Source organism: Protopterus annectens, chromosome 4.part0 (assembly GCF_019279795.1).
Source record: "Protopterus annectens isolate FY-2018-M chromosome 4.part0, PAN1.0, whole genome shotgun sequence".
Lineage (NCBI taxonomy): Eukaryota > Metazoa > Chordata > Ceratodontiformes > Protopteridae > Protopterus > Protopterus annectens.
Window position 1 is genome coordinate 1864197602 of NC_056733.1, and position 21408 is coordinate 1864219009.

The 21408-nt window shown below is 45.6% G+C and overlaps 1 protein-coding gene across 2 annotated transcripts in view; it reads left to right on the plus strand.

The window, feature by feature from the left end:
• SPDL1 (spindle apparatus coiled-coil protein 1) overlaps window positions 1–21408 on the plus strand; it is a 1384944-nt gene that overhangs the window by 609262 nt on the left and 754274 nt on the right. For both annotated transcript variants that reach the window (XM_044069534.1, XM_044069533.1), the window contains exon 6: window positions 9964–10062. In XM_044069534.1, the coding sequence (XP_043925469.1) occupies window positions 9964–10062 (99 nt within the window). The remainder of the gene's footprint in view (window positions 1–9963; window positions 10063–21408) is intronic.

Genomic DNA, 21408 nt, shown 5'->3' on the forward strand with positions numbered 1-21408 from the left:
ATTCCTGTGGACAAGGTTACCCCTGCACATGGGGCAGCTAGGCCTCCGGTATCCATGTCCACCAAGGCCTTTGCACGTGCCAAGGCTGCCAGCCAGGCCAAGGCCCATCCTAAATCTACTTCTCAAGGCCCCTCTTCTGATAGACAGATCATGACTCTTGCTGCAGATCTAATCTCTATCAGGGGTTCTCAGCCGCACCCAGACAGAGGTTCTCAGCCGCCTGCAGATAAAAGGCCTAGAACTGAGCAGACAGACACCCTCTCTTCAGATGAAGCCTCTGGGGATTCAGAGCACTCAGATACCCAGGAAGAATCCTTCCAGGCCTATGAGGACTCGGATGCTGAGGATTCAATTCCCTCTGCCTCCCCTCCAGAGGACATTTCTTTTGGCGAAGTTCTCCACTCCATGAGAGAACATTTTCAGTGGCAGGGTCAGGAATTTTCTGACTCCAGGAAAAGGCTATGTACCTTCCTTAAGCTACCCCAACACAGACCTTTAGCTATCCCTCCAGTGTTGGATGTCCTTGATGATGTATTCTCAGACTCCAGTGCTTCGCCTGATTCACTCCCCCCTGCTCCTATCAAGCCTGACAGATATTACAGGGTCCTTGAAACCCATAAGCATCTCTTTAAGGCCCACTCTGTGGATCTAGAAACTATTTCACTGGGCCCCAAAGGAGTGGCTACTTCCTCGGCCAAAAACCCTCTGCTCGCTGACAGGGAAGCTAGGTCCCTAGAGAGATGGGGCAAAAAAGTTTATACCTCTTCCACCCTTGCCATGAGGTCACTCAACTGCCTTTTTCATATGTTTCAGTACCAGGATTACTTAATGGATGATTTGCAGAAAAAGTTGGCCTCTCCTGAGCCTATAGATAGAAAGGCCTTGCAGGATTTGGTTCATAACACTCAGCAGGTTAGCAGTCATTTTCTTCAGTGTGGTTATGATGCATTGGAAGCTTCATGTAGGGCAGCCATGACGGGGGCCGTTATACGTAGACATGCTTGGTTGAAAGAACAGCCACTGCCAGACAATGTTAGTCAAGCTCCTGGATGCACCTCTAGAAAAACAGAAGCTTTTCGGTACTAATGCACAGGATGTATTGAAGTCTATTGAGGAAAAGGCAAAATCAGTACAGACTGTCAAGGATTTCCTCCAGGTTCAGCCTCCCAGATTCAGCAGGAATTGGCCTTCAAAAAACTGGTCCTTTCCAGACTCAGACAAGTTTCAAAGGGGAAAAAACAGGCGTGCTCAAGGTAGAGGGCAATACCGAGGCTCCTACAGGGGCCGCCAATAGCAACCACCAAATCAGAGAAGTGGTGCGGGAGTTCACCCGCACCACAGGGACAAACACAATGACTTGAGTTTCACTCCGCCTACCAAGGCTCAAAGAGAAGCACCTCTAGGCGGAAAATTATCCTTATTCTCAAAGAACTGGTACATTTTAACCAAGGACAAATGGATTCTGGACATAATAGAGGTTACAGGTTCCACTTCCACACCTTACCAACGAGACAAGCATGCCAAACCTGCCACAAAATCAAAGGGCAGATGCTCTCTTACAAATTTCAAAGCTGTTACAAATAAAAGCTATAGAAAAGGTTCCTCCTCAGGAACAAGGCCAGGGATTCTATTCAAGACTGTTCGTTGTTCCAAGAAAAGAAAAGCAATGGAGGCCTATACTGGATTTGTCCGTTCTAAACACCTTTCTCATTGTGCCAAAATTCAAAATGCTGACGTTACAGCAACTCCTTCCCATGCTGGGCAAGGGGTCTTGGCTGGTTACTCTGGACCTCAAGGAGGCATACCTGCATGTCCCAATCAGACACAGTTTCAGGAGATACCTCAGATTTCTTGCAGGAACAGAGCATTATCAATTCTCAGCATTGCCGTTTGGCTTATCTACTGCGCCCAGAGTATTCACGAAATGCCTGGCATCAGTAGTTGCACATTGCAGACTCCAGGGGATTCAAATACCTGGACGACTGCCTTATACAAGCAAACAAACCTTGATAAAAAACTTGGACTATGTCATTCAGTTGCTACAGGCTTTGAGATACACAGTCAACATTCAAAAATCAAGACTATTGCCATCCCAAAAGATTATTTTTCTAGGAGCAAAACTGGACACACAATCACAAATGGCTTTCCTCACAGAGGAGAAACAGCAGCATTTACCAGATTACTTCAAAAGCCTAGCAGAACTTACCCAGCTGACCGCAAGGAAGATCCTGCAGGCCCTGGGTTTCATGGCATCTTGCATTCTTCTGATCCCTCTGGCAAGACTAAACATGAGAAAGCTACAGTGGTACCTAAAAAGCTTATGGTCTCAACACAGCCACAACCTAGAGGACGTAATACCACTCATTCCATGCCTGCAAGGGGAATTTTTGTGGTGGGCTTAAGCAAGCCATTTAAACCAAGGCATGCCTTTCAACAAAGTTCAAACAAGTCAAACCATTACAACGGATGCCTCAAATCATGGATGGGGGGCACACATGGAGGGCAGATGCATTCAAGGTCAATGGACTCACACAGAAATGCCTCTGCACATAAATCAAAAAGAGATGTTTGCAGTGATACATGCAATAGAAGCCTTTGGAAAATCTCTTCAACAAGGCCATCTGCTAATAAGGACAGACAACACCACTGTCATGTGGTACATAAACAAACAAGGAGGCACTCACTCGTATCCCCTCTGCAGACTAACAATGGCTCTTTGGGAAAAGTCCCTGAAACTGAGCATCCGTTTGCAATCCCAGTTTGTTCCGGGCAAGGACAATGTTCTGGCGGGACAGGTTGAGCAGAAATTTCATGGATCCACACGAATGGATGCTACATCCACACATTTTCTCACAAATAACTGCATGGGGAAGACCGGACATAGATCTCTTTGCTTCTCATCTCAATCACCACCTGGACAGGTTCTGCTCAAGGACACACCATCCTCTAGCCTGGAGAACAGATGCTCTCTCCTTCAGCTGGAATACCCTAAAAATCTATGCATTCCCGCCTCTACCATTACTCACCAAGGTGTTACTGAAGATCAAAGCAGAGCAACCAAAAGGAATATTAATAGCTCCAGACTGGCCGAGGCAGCATTGGTATCCCCTGCTACTGAGCATAACTCGCACCAAACCGTGGCCCTTGCCCCAATGGCCTCAGCTCCTGACTCAACACAATTACAGGACTGTTCATCAAAACCTGCAAACATTACAACTGACAGCCTGGAGGGTTCCATGACTTTGACCCGTGTCCCCCTCTCCGAAAAGGTTCAGGAAATCTTGCTGGAAGCACGCAGACCTTCCACCAGAAAAACCTATTCGGCCAAGTGGAAGAGATTCATCATCTGGAATGCCAAAAAGGGCCAGGATGCATCAGTGGTGAGCATACCTGAGATATTAGAATACTTGGCAGAAATGTTTCATAGTGGCCTCTCATATTCTTCCATTAAAATTCACGCTTCAGCAATCTCAGCAAATTACAACTGTGACCCACCTCTGTTTTCGCATCTCTTGCTAAAACAGTTTCTAAGAGGGATAAAGAATATCAAACCTCCCAGAAAACCACCAGTTCCTGCATGGGACCTCAACTACGTCTTGGAAAAATTAACTCTTCCTCCTTTTGAACCAGCAGCATGTTCAGAAATGCAATTTCTATCCTGGAAAACGGTCTTCCTGTTGGCAGTTACCTCAGCAAGAAGAGTCTCGGAGATACAGGCCCTCATGGCAGTTCCTCCCTTTCTCATTTTTCATCAGGACAGAGTTTCTCTAAGGACCAATCCTTCATTCATGCCAAAAGTGATATCCAGGGTGTCTCTAAATCAAGCAATTCACCTGCCTACTTTCTTTCCCAAGCCTCAAAATAAAGGGGAAAAGCTGCTGCATACTTTAGACATACACAGACAATTACACTACTACTTGGACAGAACAAAGACCACCAGGAAGTCTGACCAACTCTTTGTAGCCTATGCTGCCGGAGTGCAAGGAAAGGCAGTCTCCAAACAAACAATTTCAAAATGGATTGGACACTGCATCAGATTCTGTTATTCCTTCCATGGAAAGGGTGTGCCAGCCAATATCAGGCCACACTCAACCAGAGCTATAGCCACATCCACAGCCTTTCTAAGAGGAGTGGCTACAAAGGACATTCTAGAGGCTGCTACATGGAGCTCCGTGCATACATTTACCAAACACTACAACCTGCCTTTATACTCCAGATCCCGAGCAGGCTTTGCTTCTGCAGTCCTGCAGGGTCTTTTAGCTACACCATCCCTTGCTTAGATCCTACCACCCCCAGCTTGGCTATGGTATTCAACCCATATGTCAGGACTGCAGTTGCATTCTTGAAGGACATAGTACAGTTTTGTACCTGCCATAAATGTAGATGTCCGATAGATATGCAACTGCAGTCAGGTTTTCCCTCCCTCCTACCCCTCTGCGTTTTCCTTGGGTCCATTCCCCCTCTCCTTTTTTGCTGGGGATATCTGTTATGGTGTATCTGTTTATTACTGTTGTGCATGTCTGGAATTTTTTGCATATCCATTCACAAAATTTAGCCTTCCTTGGAGGGCACCTGGCATCTGGGGCAAGAAACACTGAAGAAGATGGTGTCGGCGGATGCCTTTATACTCCAGCCATTCTGACGTCGGGGAGGAGGCGACATCAGCCAACGCCAGACCCAGACTTTGGAATCTGGCCGACCGAGGGGCTGCCTGAGGCAGGACAATCCATATGTCAGGACTGCAGTTGCATATCTATCGGACATCTACATTTATGGTAGGTACAAAACTGTACTTTATTCCTCTCCACAAAGGAGGGGCCACAACTGACCCTGGTAACTATCGCCCCATAAGCCTGACTAGCCTGGTCTGCAAGACTATGGAGCACATCATCTTGGAACTCATTAACAGACATTGGGAACCTCCAAACACTTGACCCGACCCAGTTCGGCTTTAAGGGCAGATCATGTCTACTAAACCTGGTTGACTACTTTGAGACAGTAACAATGGCCATAGACGAGGGAAAGGTAGTTTGCACAGCCTACCTTGACCTCGCCAAGGCTTTCAACACCATTCCCCACTCTGGTATTACAGAAAAACTCACCAACCTGAATATAAACCCCTACGTCATGAGATGGGTTGCCAACTGGCTTACAGACAAACTCGCACGGTAAGAATAGTGGGCTCCAGGTCCGACTCTAAACCAGTCGCAAATGGTGTCCTGCAAGGCTCGGTCCTTGGACCTCCACTGTTCAGCATATACTTCTCAGAAGTATAGGCAAACACAGGAGTACTATGGCTAACCAAGTTCTCTAATAACTGCAAACTTGGAGCCATAATTGACTCGCCGGCTGACACGGACATCCTCCAAAAGGGCCTTACTGTGACGGACACCTGGTGTCAGTCATGGCCTCAAGCTAAATGCCAAAAAATGCATAGTCATCCCGTTTGGGAAAAACAAAACACCCATGAATTACCACATAGGTGGCAGCCCCCTAATACAGAAGAGGTAATAAGAGATCTATGGGGACCCAGGTAGATAGTAATCTCTCCTTTGACAATCATATTGCCAAAGTAGTTAGGAAATCCTTCTATGTGGCCCATGTAATTACTAAAGGGTTCACATCTAGAAATAGAGGTTATAGTGCCCCTCTACTCGTCACTCATTAGACCCATCATAGTGTACAATGCCCCATTTGGGATGTACCTCACAAGACACTTCCAACAGCTGGAAAGACCACAAAAGTACCTCACCAAGAGGATTACTGGTCTCAAACATATGTCCGATGCAGCCCGACTGAAAAAACTCCGGCTGTATTTAGTGGCATATCGCTTACTCAGAGGTGGTCTCTGCTTGACTTTACAAAGCCATGTCAACTCAGAATTGATGGACATGCTCCACCTAAAGAAATCCAAGTCACTTCGAGTCACGCACTCTAGTGAGCTTAAACCTCACCACAACAATAAATAGAACATGGTGGAGGGATAGATTCCTGTCACAGAGACTCCCCACGCTTTGCCTGATGTAATTTTGATTTTTGTTGCAGAGCCCCCTCACTAACACTCTTCAAGAGAAACCTTAAGTGGATGGGTAACTGAAAATACACCCCTGGGATCACTTCATTGGCTCTGCTTGACAGAGAATCAGTTAATCAATGGGGTGGCGAAAGCCGACAAACACTGGCTAGGCTTGTAAATGCCCTTGGGCAGATAGCCTAGTACCTACCTATGAACCTAAATAGGAAATCTGCTGAAGAAACGAGTCATCCAACTGGTCTACCCAGACCAGTCCGGATCCGCCATTTACTCCAGGTTCTTTTTAGTTCCTAAGAAAATGGGGGACCTCAGACCAATCTTGGATCTGTCCACATTGAACATGTCAGTAACCAAGATAAAATTCTGGATGGTCACTCTTCAATCTATCCTGCCCTTTCTGCAGCCAGAGACTCTGGATGTGCTCGATCGATCTCCAGGATGCATACTACCCCGTCAGAATGGACAGGCGCTCCTGGAGGTTTCTTCACTTCGGCTGTTGGCTAATCACTACCAATTAAGAGTCTTTCCCTTTGGTTTCACCACAGCCCCCAGGGTGTTTACCAAGGTGATGGTTGTAGCATCTCACCTGAGGCTCCAGGGTATTCAGGTCTTTCCATACCTTGGACGATTGGCTTTTTTCTGCCTCTTCAGAGCATCTACTGTGCCAGGCCAGGGATTGCTTCATTTGGTTAAGGAGTAATCTAGGTATTGCCATCTATCTGAACAAATCTTCTCTAGTGCCTGTCCAGATTCTGAACTTTATCAGGGCACGTTTGGACACCCCTCAAATGAGGGTTTTTCTCACCCCGGACAGGATGTGCAGTTTGATTACATGCTTACAAATTCTTCACACTCAAGTTTCTACAGCCAAAGCAGTTCTCAGGGCACGATCAATTTCCTGCCCATGGCTCGCCTTCATTTGAGAGTTCTTCAATAGACACTTGTGGTCCCTATTAGACCTTTCTCTCTCCTTTCCACTGAGAATCTCAGGGGTATGCAGGGACTCCCTTCAGTGGTGGATTCAATCTCTGGATCTCCAAGAGATGTTCCTTTCTCCCTGTCTTTCCCAAAACCACAGTGACCACAGATGCCTCCCAGCTAGGGTGGGAGGAGCACTGCTCGAGATGGACGGTCCAAGGCACGTGGTCCCCCTCCGAGACAGAGTTGCATATCAACATTCTAGAGATGAGTGTGGTGGTTCTGGCGTTGCAGGCATTTCATGCCTGTTTTCCTCTTGGGACGACTGCCATTCAGACAGACAATGCCAGTAGTCTTGTGCATCAAAAGCAAGGGGGAACCAGATCTTATCCCCTCTGTCGAGAAGCTATGAGAGTGTGGGAATGGCTGATCTCCACCGTCCACTTACTAGTAGCATTGCACATTCTGGGGCGGTCCAACATTTTAGAGGACAGGCTCAGCAGATCTACCCTGATGCCTTACGTGTGGTCTCTGAATCCTTCATTAGCAGAACAGATATTTCTAAAGTGGGATCGGCCTCATTGCGAACTCTTCGTGTCTCCTTCCAACGCGAAATGTGTGTTTTTTTGCTCTGAACCCCCCGAAGGGGGAAGACCCCAGAGATGCACTGGTTCATGCTTGGGCTCTGCGTCTCCTCCATGCTTATCCTCCACATCCGATTGTCTAAGTTCCATCAGGAAGCTTGAAGACTGGGGAGCGCTGTGATCCTCATCTCCCCATTCTGGCATCGCCAGGTTTGGTTCCCCTCACTGTGGTCTCATCTGGTTGTTCCTCCATGGACATTGAATCCAGTTCCGGATCTTCTTTCTCATCCCTCAGGGATCCCTCACTCAGACCTGGGCAGTCTGAAGCTCACGGCTTGGCTGCTCCGGTTCGCATGATTATCTGGACTCCCAGATTGTCATCCCCTGTAAAGTCCATTTTGGTTGCAGCTCACGAATGTTTCACCAGAAAGGTGTATCGCAGTAAATGGAGACATTTCTCCATATGGGCCACTCAGCGGGCTTTGGACCTTTTCACGTCACCTCTTTCAGCAGTCTTAGATTTTTTTCGCTAGCATCTTTCTTCATGGTGCTAGTTCCTTTACAGTTAAGTGCAACTGGCAGCTATTTCTAATTTCCGTGTGGGGGTGAATGTCTTCCCTGGCTTTTTCCAAACTTTGTAGGACCTTTCTTAAAGGAGCTTTACTACTTAGACCTCTGGTTAAGCACCCTACCCCTCCATGGGATCTTACCCTGGTTTTGCAGGCATTGGTTTCTGCACCCTTTGAACCTGCAGCATCAGTTGATTTGCAATTTTTGACCTGGAAAACTTGTTTTCTTGATGGCCATTACCTCAGCCAGAAGAGTGTCAGAGCTTCAGGCTCTTTCTGTAAAGGTGCCTTACATGATCTTTCACAAAGACAGTGTGTTGCTGCGCACTAATCCATCTTTTTTTCCTAAGGCGACCTCGGAAGCTAATATTAATCAGACTAAAAATTTACCAGTTTTCTTCCCCAACTTTCAGAACAGAGGGGAATACAAGCTTCATCACACAGCTGAGATTTTATTTACACAGGACAAAACCCTTTCGTAAGTCTGGTCAACTGTTCGTGTCTTGTGCTAAACCTTTTTTAGGCAAGCCCGTTTCCAAGGTAACAATTGCTCGCTGGATTTCTTTATGCATTGCTCGAGCCTATGCTTTGAAAGGTAGGTCCCTGCCAGGACAAGTGAAGGCACATTCCACTCGATCAATGGCTACGTCAGCTGCCTTCTGGCCTAGGGTGTCTCTGGACATTATCTGCTCTACAGCTTACATGGTCCTCGTCTCATTCCTTCATTTCTCATTACAAGCTGGACATTGTGTCTAGGAACAGAGCATCCTTTGGCTCTGCGGTGCTTCAGAATATCCTTCCATGAATTCCACCCAGGAATTTATGGTAGCTGGGTACTCTGTCCCACAGGTTGAAGATCAAATGAAGTAAACCACTTCAGATAAAGAAGTTATGTATTCACCATAATGTTCCACCTGAGTAGTTGTACTTCATTTGTCTTCAACCTTCCCCCCGACCTTATTGATGCAGTCTGCATTTAGCTTTGCATAAATTGTGTGGCCCTTGACTCTGTCTAGGCCTGGGAGTGTTAATGGAGATTCTTGTTATTTGGGTCGGGTACCTGATTCCTCTTGGGCAACAAACTCTATCTGAAGGGAGACGGGGGGCATTATGGGTAAGGGGAGGGGTTTGGAGCTCTGATCCATAGCTGGAAAATGCGGGCGTGTCGGATCTGATGTGGATCTGAGACCCACAGGTTGAAGAAAGTGCAACTACTCAGATGGAACATTATGGTGAGTACATAACTTCTTTTTTCTTCATCTGTAATGTGGCTAAATGTGCCAGCCTAGTACAGGTTTCAGTGCCTCTTGGACTTCTTGTTTTTATGACCAGGATTTCTGTTCCCACACCGTTATAATTATACAGTAGTATTTACAATCCCTGCTCATTTGTTTTTCACTTGTCAGGAGGTATTGGCTGTATGGTTGACTGTGAAAATACTGATAAGTAAATCAATGATTTATGGCTCAACAGAGATCTGAAAACTGAAGCACCTGCTCAGCTCTGTGTTTAACAATGTATTTGTCAACCTAAATTTTGTTTTATTTTGCTTAAAATGCATGCTTTTTTAATTATCTAGTTTACTTTCTGACAGTGAACTTTGGCATAATTGTATTTGTTGCTGTTAGAAGTGGCAGAGGGTTTAAAGTAGACAGTGATGTATAACACGTGAGTGAATATAACTTGTTTGAGGGAAAAAAATTAAGATAAGTTGATTCCAAAGATTTAGATTATTTATTTTTTGCGCCTTTTATTTTGGGCAACAATTCAAAAAGCTGCAGTGAAGCCTAACTTTGAATCAGGGGGACCTTAACTTTGCAGCATTGTAATAGGGCACTGTATTTTGTACTCATTACAGAAAGCCAGAGAAGCCAACCAGGATCTTCAGATTCAGCTGGACCAGGCATTGCAACAGGCTCAGGACCCGAACAGTAAAGGAAATTCTTTGTTTGCTGAGGTATTTTTCAACACTCTGAAATGTTAACTAAATAAGTGTGCTTGAGAGAGTAAAATGTTGAGCAGGACCTGCTCCAGTACAACACTCACTGGGGCGTACTTCATGCCAGATCAATCCCAGAAGAAGCTGATAATTGTATCAGATTTGCTTCCTATGGTTCAGTCTATAATTTACAAAAACCCGGTTCGATGATAGCTGTGGACCGCCTGTAGTTGCATGTATTCCATCAGGCCTGTGAGATATTTACTCCCACAGTCAAGCAGTATCTGCAAGGAAGTGGCTTTCTGTTCACATTAATTTGGACCAGACAAATCCTGGTAGCAACAGCACTTAGCATGTTTCTAAAGCAGAAGTGAACTGGAGATTTTGTTCTGTTCATACAGTTAAATTTGAAGTATTTTTGTAAAAGCTCTTGAACTTTGTCATCAAGCTAATGCTCTGATACCTTTTTTTCATTGCACTGAGGTGATTTTAATGCCTAGGTTTAATGGAAAGAACAGTAAGCTGGCTATATCCGTAGGAGTTTTGGATTCATTCAGTTAACCACTGCTGCCCTTGTATGTGGATATACTTTGGATATTGTTTTATTGTGTTCTGAGTGACTGCCTTACAGATTATCTGCAAATATACAAAGCTGAGTATATTGTTTTTTGGTTATAGAGTTTAATTGTTGCTTAGATCTCTGTCGAAACTGTTGTCTCACTGTTCTGAGAGACTGATCGGCAAATATACAGTGCTGGGAATTTTTATTTTTTTTTTTGGTTTTAAAGTTTGTACTGTTAGTTGTTGCTTAGAACTCTTTTGAAACTGATGTTCATCGTGTTACCCTGCTGCAGTCATCACACTTGGGTTATCCTGTCGTCAGGCAGTCCCGCAGTCGGCCGGATTTCCAAAGTCTTGGTCCGACATCGGTTGCTGTCGCCTCATCCCTGACGTCAGTGCGCCAGGGGTACATATATTGCAACAGACATTTTCTTCAGTCTTTGCCGCGCGGTGCCCGAAGCAGAAGCAGTTCGCAAGTGCCGGTCGGCCGACTCCTGAGATTGTCGAATTCGAATTTCAGACCGAAGTCTTCTATAAAGCTAAGTACCTCATTGGGGAAACTTTTCTTGCCTCAGACCGATGTCAGAAAAAGTTAACAATTGTATTTCTTGTGGGAAGCAAATACCTCATAAGGATTTTCATTCTTATTGCATACCTTGCCTAGGCCCTGATCACGACGTCACTTCTTGTCGTTTTTGTGCTAGATTTAATAAGCGTACTATTAAAACACGATTTGATTTTGCATGACACTATTTTGGTAGAAAATTTAACTATAACATGCCGTCGGAGCTACCGACTACCAGCGTGCACAAAAAGCACAGGGACAAGGACCGACCGCCCAGGCCTAAGCCCGATTCCAAGGCTTTGGTTGATCTGGTCTCCAGTTCTCCGGTTATCAGAGGGGCTCCGACGCAGCCTCTGACTAAGTTCTGGAACCCGAGACTGCTACAGATATTTTGACGGACTGTACTAGGCCGACGCAGCCTTTTACTTCAGGCCCTTCCGACGATTTACCTTCCAAGGACGTCGGTGCTAAAGAAACGCCATCGGTTTCTGAAGGCGTTTTCAGACCGACAACTCTTACAGTCAAAACGTTTTCTAAGTCGAAGACTCCTCCTAAATCAAAAAAGGCTTCACTTCAGTCTCCTGTTCAAGGCCCTATGCCTAAGAAACAGATGCTCAAAATGGCTGAAGACTTGATTTCTCTTATCAGGGGTTCTCCGCCTCCTCCTGACAAAAGGCCTAGACAAGAGGAAGACTCTGCTTCCTCTGAACAACTGTCTATTTCTTCGGATTCCTCTGAGGACCAAGACTATTCCTTCTCTCCTTATGAAGATTCTGATGCTGAGGACTCTATTCCCTCAGCTTCCCCTCCTGAAGACTACTCTTTTGGGGAAACTTTACACACTATGAGGGAACATTTTCACTGGGAAGGTCAGGATTACTCTGATTCCAAGAAAAGGCTCAGAGAGTTTCTTTTACTCCCCCAACACAGACCTCTAGCCATCCCTCCTGTTTTGGACATTGTGGATGATGTCTACTTAGAATCCAGTTTCAACCCTGACTCTCTACTTCCTGCCCCGGCCAAGCCTGACAGATACTACAGAGTACCTGATTCCCACAAAATCCTTTACAAAAGCTGACCCAGAGACTATCTCCCAGGGTCCCAAGGGGGCTAAGGCTTCCATGGCTAAAAATCCAGTACCTTCTGAAAGGGATTCAAGAGCACTAGACAGGTGGGGGAAAAAGGTTTACACCTCAGCAACTTTAGCTATGAGAGCACTAAATTGTCAATTTCATGTGCTTAAGTATCAGCAATTTCTGATCTCTCAGTTAAAACAAAAGATAACCTCCCTCCCTCAAAAATCTGAATTGAAAGAAGTACAGGATTTGTTGCACGCCACCGAGCAGGTGGGCAAGCATACCTTACAATGTGGGTTTGATTCTTTAGAGGCCTCCTGCAGAGCAGCTGTCACTGGATCAGTTATACATAGGCATGCCTGGTTAAAGGAACAAAGTCTGCTGATCATGTTAAAGCAAAACTACTAGATGCTCCCTTACAGCAGGATGTTCTTTTTGGAGTTAAAGCAGAAGAAGTTTTAAAGAAAATGGAAGATAAGGCGAAATCAATGCAGACAGTCAAAGATTTCCTACAAGTACAACCCCCTCACTTCAGCAGAAACTGGCAAACAAAAAATTGGTCCTTTCCAGCCACTGACAGACCTCAGAGGGGTAAATACAGGCACCCAAGGGGCAGAGGACAACCACAAGCTCAGTATAAACCTCGCCAATGGGGCACTCCAACCCAGAAGGGAGGAGAAGACAGGTCTTAACCCGCCAGAAGGCAAACTCAATGACTTGCACCTCAGCTGGCCAAACAAAGCTCTTTTGTCAGTCCCCTTGGGGGAAAACTAGCACTCTTTGCAGACAACTGGCACATGGTCACAAAGGACAAATGGGTCCTAGACATAGTTTTACGAGGAATTCCACAGATTCCACTTTCACACCTCGCCAATAAAAAGAGGAATGCCAAACCTGCCACAAAAATCAAAGGGCAGAGGCTCAAAAACAAATTACAGCTCTCATGGCCATGAGAGCCATTCAACGGGTACCAACTCAAGAGCAAGGCCAAGGATTTTACTCAAGACTCTTTTTCTAGTACCCAGAAAAGAAAATGCTTGGAGACCAATTCTGGACCTTTCAATTCTAAACACTTACAAGATGCTAACACTACAGCAGCTACTTCCCATGTTTGGCAAGGAAGCATGGCTGGTAACGTTGGACCTCAAGAAGACATACCTGCATGTCCCTATCAGACAAAGTTGCAGAAGATACCTCCATTTCATTGCAGGTTCAACCCATTATCAATTCTCTGCACTGCCCTTTGGCTTATCTACTGCGCCCAGAGTTTTCACAAAATGCCTGGCACCAGTAATTGCATACTGCAGACAAAGAGGAATTCACATATATCCATACCTGAACGACTGCCTCATCCAAGCAGAAAGAAAAGACATTCTCTTACATCATCTGGCTTTTGTGAAGCATCTACTAAATTGTCTGGGGTACACAGTAAACGAAAAGAAGTCAAAACTAGTACCCTCACAAAAAATGACATTCCTGGGTGCCAGCTTGGACACAACGGCCCAGAAGGCTTATCTTACACCAGACAAGCAACTACAACTGACTCAATATTTCAAGACAATGGCAACAAAGACCCAATTAACTGCAAGAAAAATTCTGCAGGCTTTGGGCTTCATGGCATCTTCCATTCTGATAATACCATTTGCAAAACTGCATATGAGGAAATTACAGTGGTACCTAAAAAGCGTATGGTCTCGCCACAGCTTGGATACAGTGATATCTCTCATTCCCTGCCTTCAACAGGAATTTCTGTGGTGGGCACAGGCATGTCACCTCAACAAGAGTCAGCCTTTCACCTTGCCCCCAACCAGGCAAACTATCACAACAGATGTTTCAGACTATGCCTGGGGGGCACACATGGCAGGGCAATGCATTCAAGGTCTATGGACTGCAGAACAAAGAAAACTGCACATAAACCAAAAAGAGATGCTAGCTGTACAGAAAGCTCTGACAGCCTTCAAAGATCTACTACAGCCAGGACAACTTGCAATAAAGACGGACAACACCACAGTAATGTGGTACATAAACAAGGGGGCACACATTCCTACCCTCTTTGCAGGCAAGCAATAATCTTATGGAAAACAGCTCTGGCCTACCAAGTCCAGTTACAAGCTCAATTCCTGCCAGGACAGAAAAACACATTGGCAGACGACCTAAGCAGAAACATCAAAGATCCTCACGAATGGAAACTAGACCCACAAATATTTACAATGATAACTCAAAGATGGGGCCTACCAAATATAGACCTGTTTGCCAGTCCTCAAAACTACCAACTGACAAAATTTTGTACAAGGACATTCCACCAAGCTTGGAAAGTGGACGCTCTCTCCTTCAGTGGGAAAAACCTGACAGCATATGCCTTTCCTCCATTACCTCTTCTCACAAAGGTTCTTTTGAAGGTCAAAAAGGAAGAAACCTCGACTGATTCTCATAGCCCCAGACTGGCCACGCCAGCATTGGTACCCGCTATTGAAGAATATGGCTCTCAGCCCACCATGGATATTGCCTCAAATACCTCATTTGCTCACGCAGCAAGACAAGCAGATTCTACACAGCCAGCTGAAAACCTTAAACCTGGCTGCATGGCAAATCAAGCATCCAACCAGCACCTCTTTCATAAGCAGTACTGGATGTTATCCTAGAAGCCAGGAGGCCAAGCACCAGGAAGGCTTACTCGGACAAATGGAAAAGGTTTTCTGCTTGGAACCAAGCTAAAGGCCAAGACACAAGTCAGCCTCATATGCCTCACATTCTGCAGTATTTAGCTGAGATGTTGCATAAAGGACTTTCCTTCTCAATTAAAATCCATGCTTCAGCTATTTCAGCTCACTATGACACAAATCCACCTTTATTTTTAAATCCTCTTCTAAGGCAGTTCCTCAGAGGGGAAAAAAACATTAGACCACCTAGAAGAGCTCCTACACCAACATGGGACCTCAACTTTGTTCTGGAAAAACTAACGCTACCTCCCTTTGAACCAGCTTTTTCTGCAGATCTTCAGTTCCTATCTTGGAAGACTGCCCTGCTCCTGGCAATAACTTCTGCTAGGAGAGTCTCAGAATTACAGGCACTTATGGCAGTGGAACCTTTCCTCATTTTTCATCAAGACAGAGTTTCTCTATGAACAAATCCTTCCTTCATGCCTAAGGTGGTTTCCAGTGTAGCTTTAAATCAAACCATCCACCTACCAACTTTCTTCCCCAATCCACAGAACAAAGGTGAGAGACTCCTGCATTCCTTGGACATTCACAGGCAGCTTCGTTACTACTTCGATAAAACTAAGGCTTTCAGAAAAACTGACCAGCTCTTTGATGTCCTTCAAGGATGCATCTGCAGTCCTAACATATGGGTTGTCCTGCCTCAGGCAGCCCTTCGGTCGGCCGGATTCCAAAGTCTGGGTCTGGCCTCGGCTGATGTCGCACTTCACCCGACGTCATAGCTGCTGTTTATTGGGTATAAAGGCATCAGCCAACGCCATTTTCCTCAGTCTTTCTTGCTGCGCGGTGCCCGAAGCAGAAGCTGTTCGCAAGTGCCGGTCGGTCAGATCCAGAGATTTCTACTACCGAAGACTTCTAAAAAGCTAAGTACCCCGTTGGGGACTCTTTCTTGCCTCAGCCGATGTCAGACAAAGTAAATAATTGTTTAACTTGTGGGAAACAAATACCTCATAAGGATTTCCACTCTTACTGCCTTCCTTGCTTAGGCCCAGACCACGACGTATCAGCTTGTCTAGCCTGTGCTTCCTTCAACCAACGGACACTTAGAAGTCGGTCGGAATTTGCAGAGCAGTTTTTTGGTCCCGCTTTTGCATACAAAATGCCGTCGGAGACTCCGACTACTCAATTAGCTAAAAAGCGCAAGGAAAAGGACCGACACTCGCGGCCCGCACTCTTAGGCCAACCGCGAGTGTCTCGGTTTCAGCTGAAACCGAGCCCCCGGTTCTTCCTTCGGCCGAAAGCATGCCTCCGATAGCCGAGGCCTCACAGAGCATGGCTGAATCTGCTACTGAATTTACTGCTACAGAAGCAGGCACCCAGGATTTGTCCGACACTATTCCTTTAGACATATCTACCCCTGCACGTGGGGCTGCTAGACCCCCTGCTTCTATGTCTATCAAGGCTTTTGCCAGGGCTAAAGCAGCTAAATCTTCTAAGGCCTTACCTGCTAAAACTCCTTCACATAGGCCTACCTCTAGTTCCCAAATGCTCAGCCTGGCTGAGGATCTCATTTCTTTGATCAGGGGATCCCAACCTCACCCAGACAGGGCCTCTCAGCCCCCTCCAGACAAGAGGCCTAGGACTGAACCCCCGGAACCTGTCTATACAGATTATTCCTCGGATGACTCCGATATTTCAGACCCTCACGAAGGCCCATATTCTCCTTGTGAGGATTCTGATGCAGAAGACTCCATTCCTTCTGCTTCTCCTCCTGAAGAATTTTCCTTTGGGGAAACTTTGCATGCTATGAGGGAACACTTCCAATGGCAGGGCCAGGATTTTTCAGATTCAAGGAAAAGGCTTAGGACCTTTTTACACTTACCACAGCATAGGCCTTTAGCCATTCTGCCAGTACTAACAGTTGTTGATGATGCATATAATGATGCCTGTACTGCCCCTGATTCTCTTCCTCCGGCCCCTGCCAAGCCAGACAGATATTACAGGGTCCCAGACACACATTACCATTTGTATAAGGCTCCTGTTGCAGACCCTGAAACCATTTCACAGGGCCCTAAAGGTGTGGCAGCTGCCTCTGCCAAAAATCCTCTTCCCTCTGAAAGGGAATCTAGAGCATTAGAGATGGGGTAAAAGGTTTATACTTCTGCTACTCTTTCCGCCAGGGCCTTGAACTGTCAATTTCACATGATTCAGTACCAGGAATTTTTGTTAGACCAGATAAACAAAAAACTGTCTTCTCCTGAACCTTTAGATCGCAAGTCCCTTCAGGATTTGGTACATAACTCTCAGCAGATCAGTAACCATTCCTTAAAATGTGGCTATGATGCACTGGAGGCTTCCTTTAGATCAGCTATGACTGGAACAGTGATTCGAAGGCATGCCTGGTTAAAAGAACAATCCTTACCAGACCATGTTAAGTCAAAACTCCTAGATGCTCCCATGGAGAACCAAAGTTTGTTTGGCTCCCCTGCACAGGAGGTTCTAAAGAAGGTGGAAGAAAAAGCAAAATCTGTCCAAACAGTCAAGGATTTCTTACAGGTCCAACCTCCGAGGTTTAGCCAAAATTGGCCTTCGAAGAATTGGTCCTTTCCAGACAACTCCAGAGCGCAGAGAGGCAGAAATAGACGCCCCAGAGGCAGAGGTCAATCTAGGGGTGCCTACAGGGGATGTCAGTGGCAACCTACCAACCAGAGAAATACTGCCACAGATTCAACTACAACCACTTCCACAGGGCAGACACAATGACTTGGCTCTAGTTCCGCCTACCAGGGAACAACTGGAAGCACCCTTGGAAAGCTAGCCTTATTCTCCGACAACTGGCATTACATTACAGGAGACAAATGGACTTTACAAACAATAGACAAGGGCTACAGGTTTCACTTCCATACTCTACCAAAAAAGAGAGGAATGCCAAACCCTACCACCAAGCCAAAAAACAGACGCTCTAAGACAAGTCAACAACTTACTAAGGATGAGAGCTATAGAAGAGGTACCACCTATGGAACAAGGCCAAGGATTTTACACCAGGCTTTTCCTTGTACCAAGAAAAGAAAATCAATGGAGACCTATTCTAGACTTGTCCGCACTGAACGCATACCTCATTGTTCCAAAATTCAAAATGTTGACCCTCCAGCAGCTTCTTCCCATGCTGGGCAAGGAGTCTTGGCTGGTGACTCTAGATCTCAAGGAGGCATACCTGCACGTCCCTATACGACCAGATTGCAGAAGACACCTCAGATTTCTTGCAGGATCAGAGCATTATCAATTCTCAGCATTGCCTTTTGGCTTATCTACTGCGCCCAGAGTATTTATGAAATGCCTGGCATCAGTAATTGCTCATTGCAGGCTTCAGGGAATTCAAATTTACCCATACCTGGACGACTGCCTAATACAAGCGGACAACAAGGCAAAATTAACAAAAGATTTGGAAAATGTCATACAACTGTTGCAAGCCTTGGGATACACAGTCAACATGCAAAAGTCAAGACTAGTACCATCCCAAAGGATAACATTCTTGGGTGCAGAACTGGGATACATCAACTCAGATGGCTTTTCTCACAGAAGAAAAACAAAAGCAACTACCAGCCTACTTCATGACATTAACACAAACTCGGCTTACTGCAAGGAAAGTCCTGCAAGCCCTGGGCTACATGGCATCATGCATAATATTGGTTCCACATGCCAGGCTGCATATGAGAAAGCTACAATGGTACCTAAGGAATGTATGGTCTCAACACAAGCACAGTCTAGAAGCCCAGATTCCAATAATTCCATGCCTGAAGCAAGAATTCCTGTGGTGGGCTCAGGCCTGTCAGTGGAACAGAGGCTTGCCTTTCCACAAACCTCATCCAAGCCAGACCATCACCACGGACGCCTCAGACCTAGGATGGGGGGCACACATGGTGGACAAGTGTTTTCAAGGCCTATGGACCCAAGACCAGCTGAATCTACACATAAATCTAAAGGAGATGCTGGCAGTGAAACATGCGATCCAGGCATTCAGACCACTCCTTCAACAGGATCATCTGCTGATAAGGACCGACAATACCACAGTCATGTGGTACATCAACAAACAGGGAGGTACACATTCATATCCTCTATGCCGGATGGCAATGGACCTGTGGAATGTGGCCCTGAATCTCAACATTCAACTTCAGGCCAGATTTGTACCAGGAAAAGAAAATTCTCTAGCAGACACCTTAAGCAGAACTACCACGGATGCTCACGAATGGATGCTGCATCCAGATATCTTCAAAGTCATAACAAAGAAATGGGGACTACCAGAGATAGACCTGTTCGCCTCCCCACACAACCACAATTGAAGAAATTCTGCACAAGAGCATACCACCCACTTGCTTGGAGGGTGGACTCCCTTTCCTTCAGCTGGAAAAACCTGACAGCATATGCATTTCCACCTCTTCCCTTGATGTACAAAGTTCTACTGAAGATCAGAGAGGATCAGCCAAGGGTAATCCTGATAGCTCCAGACTGGCCGAGGCAACATTGGTACCCACTACTGAGAAGCATGTCTCGGACACACGCATGGCCTCTACCTCTATGTCCCTTACTTCTAACACAGGACAACTACAAGATCCTACATCCAAACTTGAAAACACTGCAGCTAGCTGCTTGGAATATTGCATGAAACAAAATAACCCAGGTTTATCCCAGAGGTTTAAGGACATTATCCTGGAGGCACGCAGACCTTCCACAAGGAAGACTTATTCAGCCAAGTGGAAAAGATACCTCATTTGGAGTGCAGCAATGGGAGAAAATGTCTCATTGGCAAACATAGCACACATCCTGGAATATTTAGCAGAACTGTTCCACAATGGCCTGTCTTACTCTTCCATTAAGATTCATGCATCAGCAATTTCAGCAGAATACAACATGGATCCTCCTGTCTTCTCTCATCCTCTAATCAGGCAGTTCTTGAGAGGAATCAAAAATGTAAAACCTCCAAGGAAACGACCTTTACCTACATGGGATCTCAACTTTGTGCTGGAAAAGTTAACACTTCCTCCTTTTGAACCAGCAGCAACAGCAGAATTACAGTTCTTGTCTTGGAAAACTGCTTTCCTGCTAGCAATCACTTCAGCAAGAAGGGTATCTGAGTTACAGGCATTAATGGCAGTACAACCCTTCCTTATCTTCCATCAGGACAGAGTCTCTCTGAGAACTAACCCTACCTTTATGCCAAAAGTGGTCTCCAGAGTATCATTGAACCAAGCGATTCATTTACCTGCATTCTTCCCCAACCCACAGAACAGGGGGGAAAGACTGCTACATACCTTGGATGTGCGCAGACAATTACGCTACTATCTGGACAGAACTAAGACCAGCAGAAAAACTGACCAGCTTCTGGTAGCATATGCAACAGGAAAGCAAGGAAAAGCAATTTCAAAACAGACAATCTCAAAATGGATAGGAAATTGCATTCGATTTTGCTACTCTTTTCATGGAAAGACAACTCCTGAAAATATCAGACCTCATTCCACAAGAGCTACAGCCACCACTACAGCTTTCCTACAAGGAGTGGCTACCAAAGACATTTTAGAAGCTGCTACTTGGAGCTCCGTGCATACATTTGCCAAGCATTATAATCTTCCCTTATATTCTAGATCCCGAGCAGGTTTTGCAACTGCTGTTTTGCAAGGGATCTTAACTACACCATCTTTATCTTAGTGCCTCCTCCCCCAGTTTGGCTATGGTATTCTACCCATATGTTAGGACTGCAGATGCATCCTTGAAGGACATAGTACAGTTTTGTACCTACCATAAATGTAGATGTCCTACCATAAATGTAGATGTCCGATAGGTATGCATCTGCAGTCAGGATTACCCACCCTCCTTCCCCTCTGTGGTATTCCTAGGGTATTTACCCCTCCTTTAGCTAGCTGGGGAATCTGTTATGGTGTATTTGTTTGTATATATATATATATATATATATATATATATATATATATTCTTATATTGTTTGCTCTCTGCTGTTTGGAATTATTTGCATTTACCCAAATTTAGCCTTCCTAGAGGGCACCTGGCATCTGGGGCAAGAAACACTGAGGAAAATGGCGTCGGCTGATGCCTTTATACCCAATAAACAGCAGCTATGACGTCGGGTGAAGTGCAACATCAGCCGAGGCCAGACCCAGACTTTGGAATCCGGCCGACCGAAGGGCTGCCTGAGGCAGGACAACCCATATGTTAGGACTGCAGATGCATACCTATCGGACATCTACATTTATGGTAGGTACAAAACTGTACTTTTCCTATGTTACAGTTTCTCAAGGGAGGGCCATATCCAAGCAAACCATTTCTAAATGGATAGGCCATTGCATACGATTCTGTTATACCCATCATGGGAAACCAGTTCCTCCTACCATTAGATCCCACTCTACCAGGGCAACAGCTACCTCTACAGCCTTTCTCAGGGGGGTTCCTACCAAGGAAATTTTAGAAGCTGCAGCTTGGAGTTCTGTACACACCT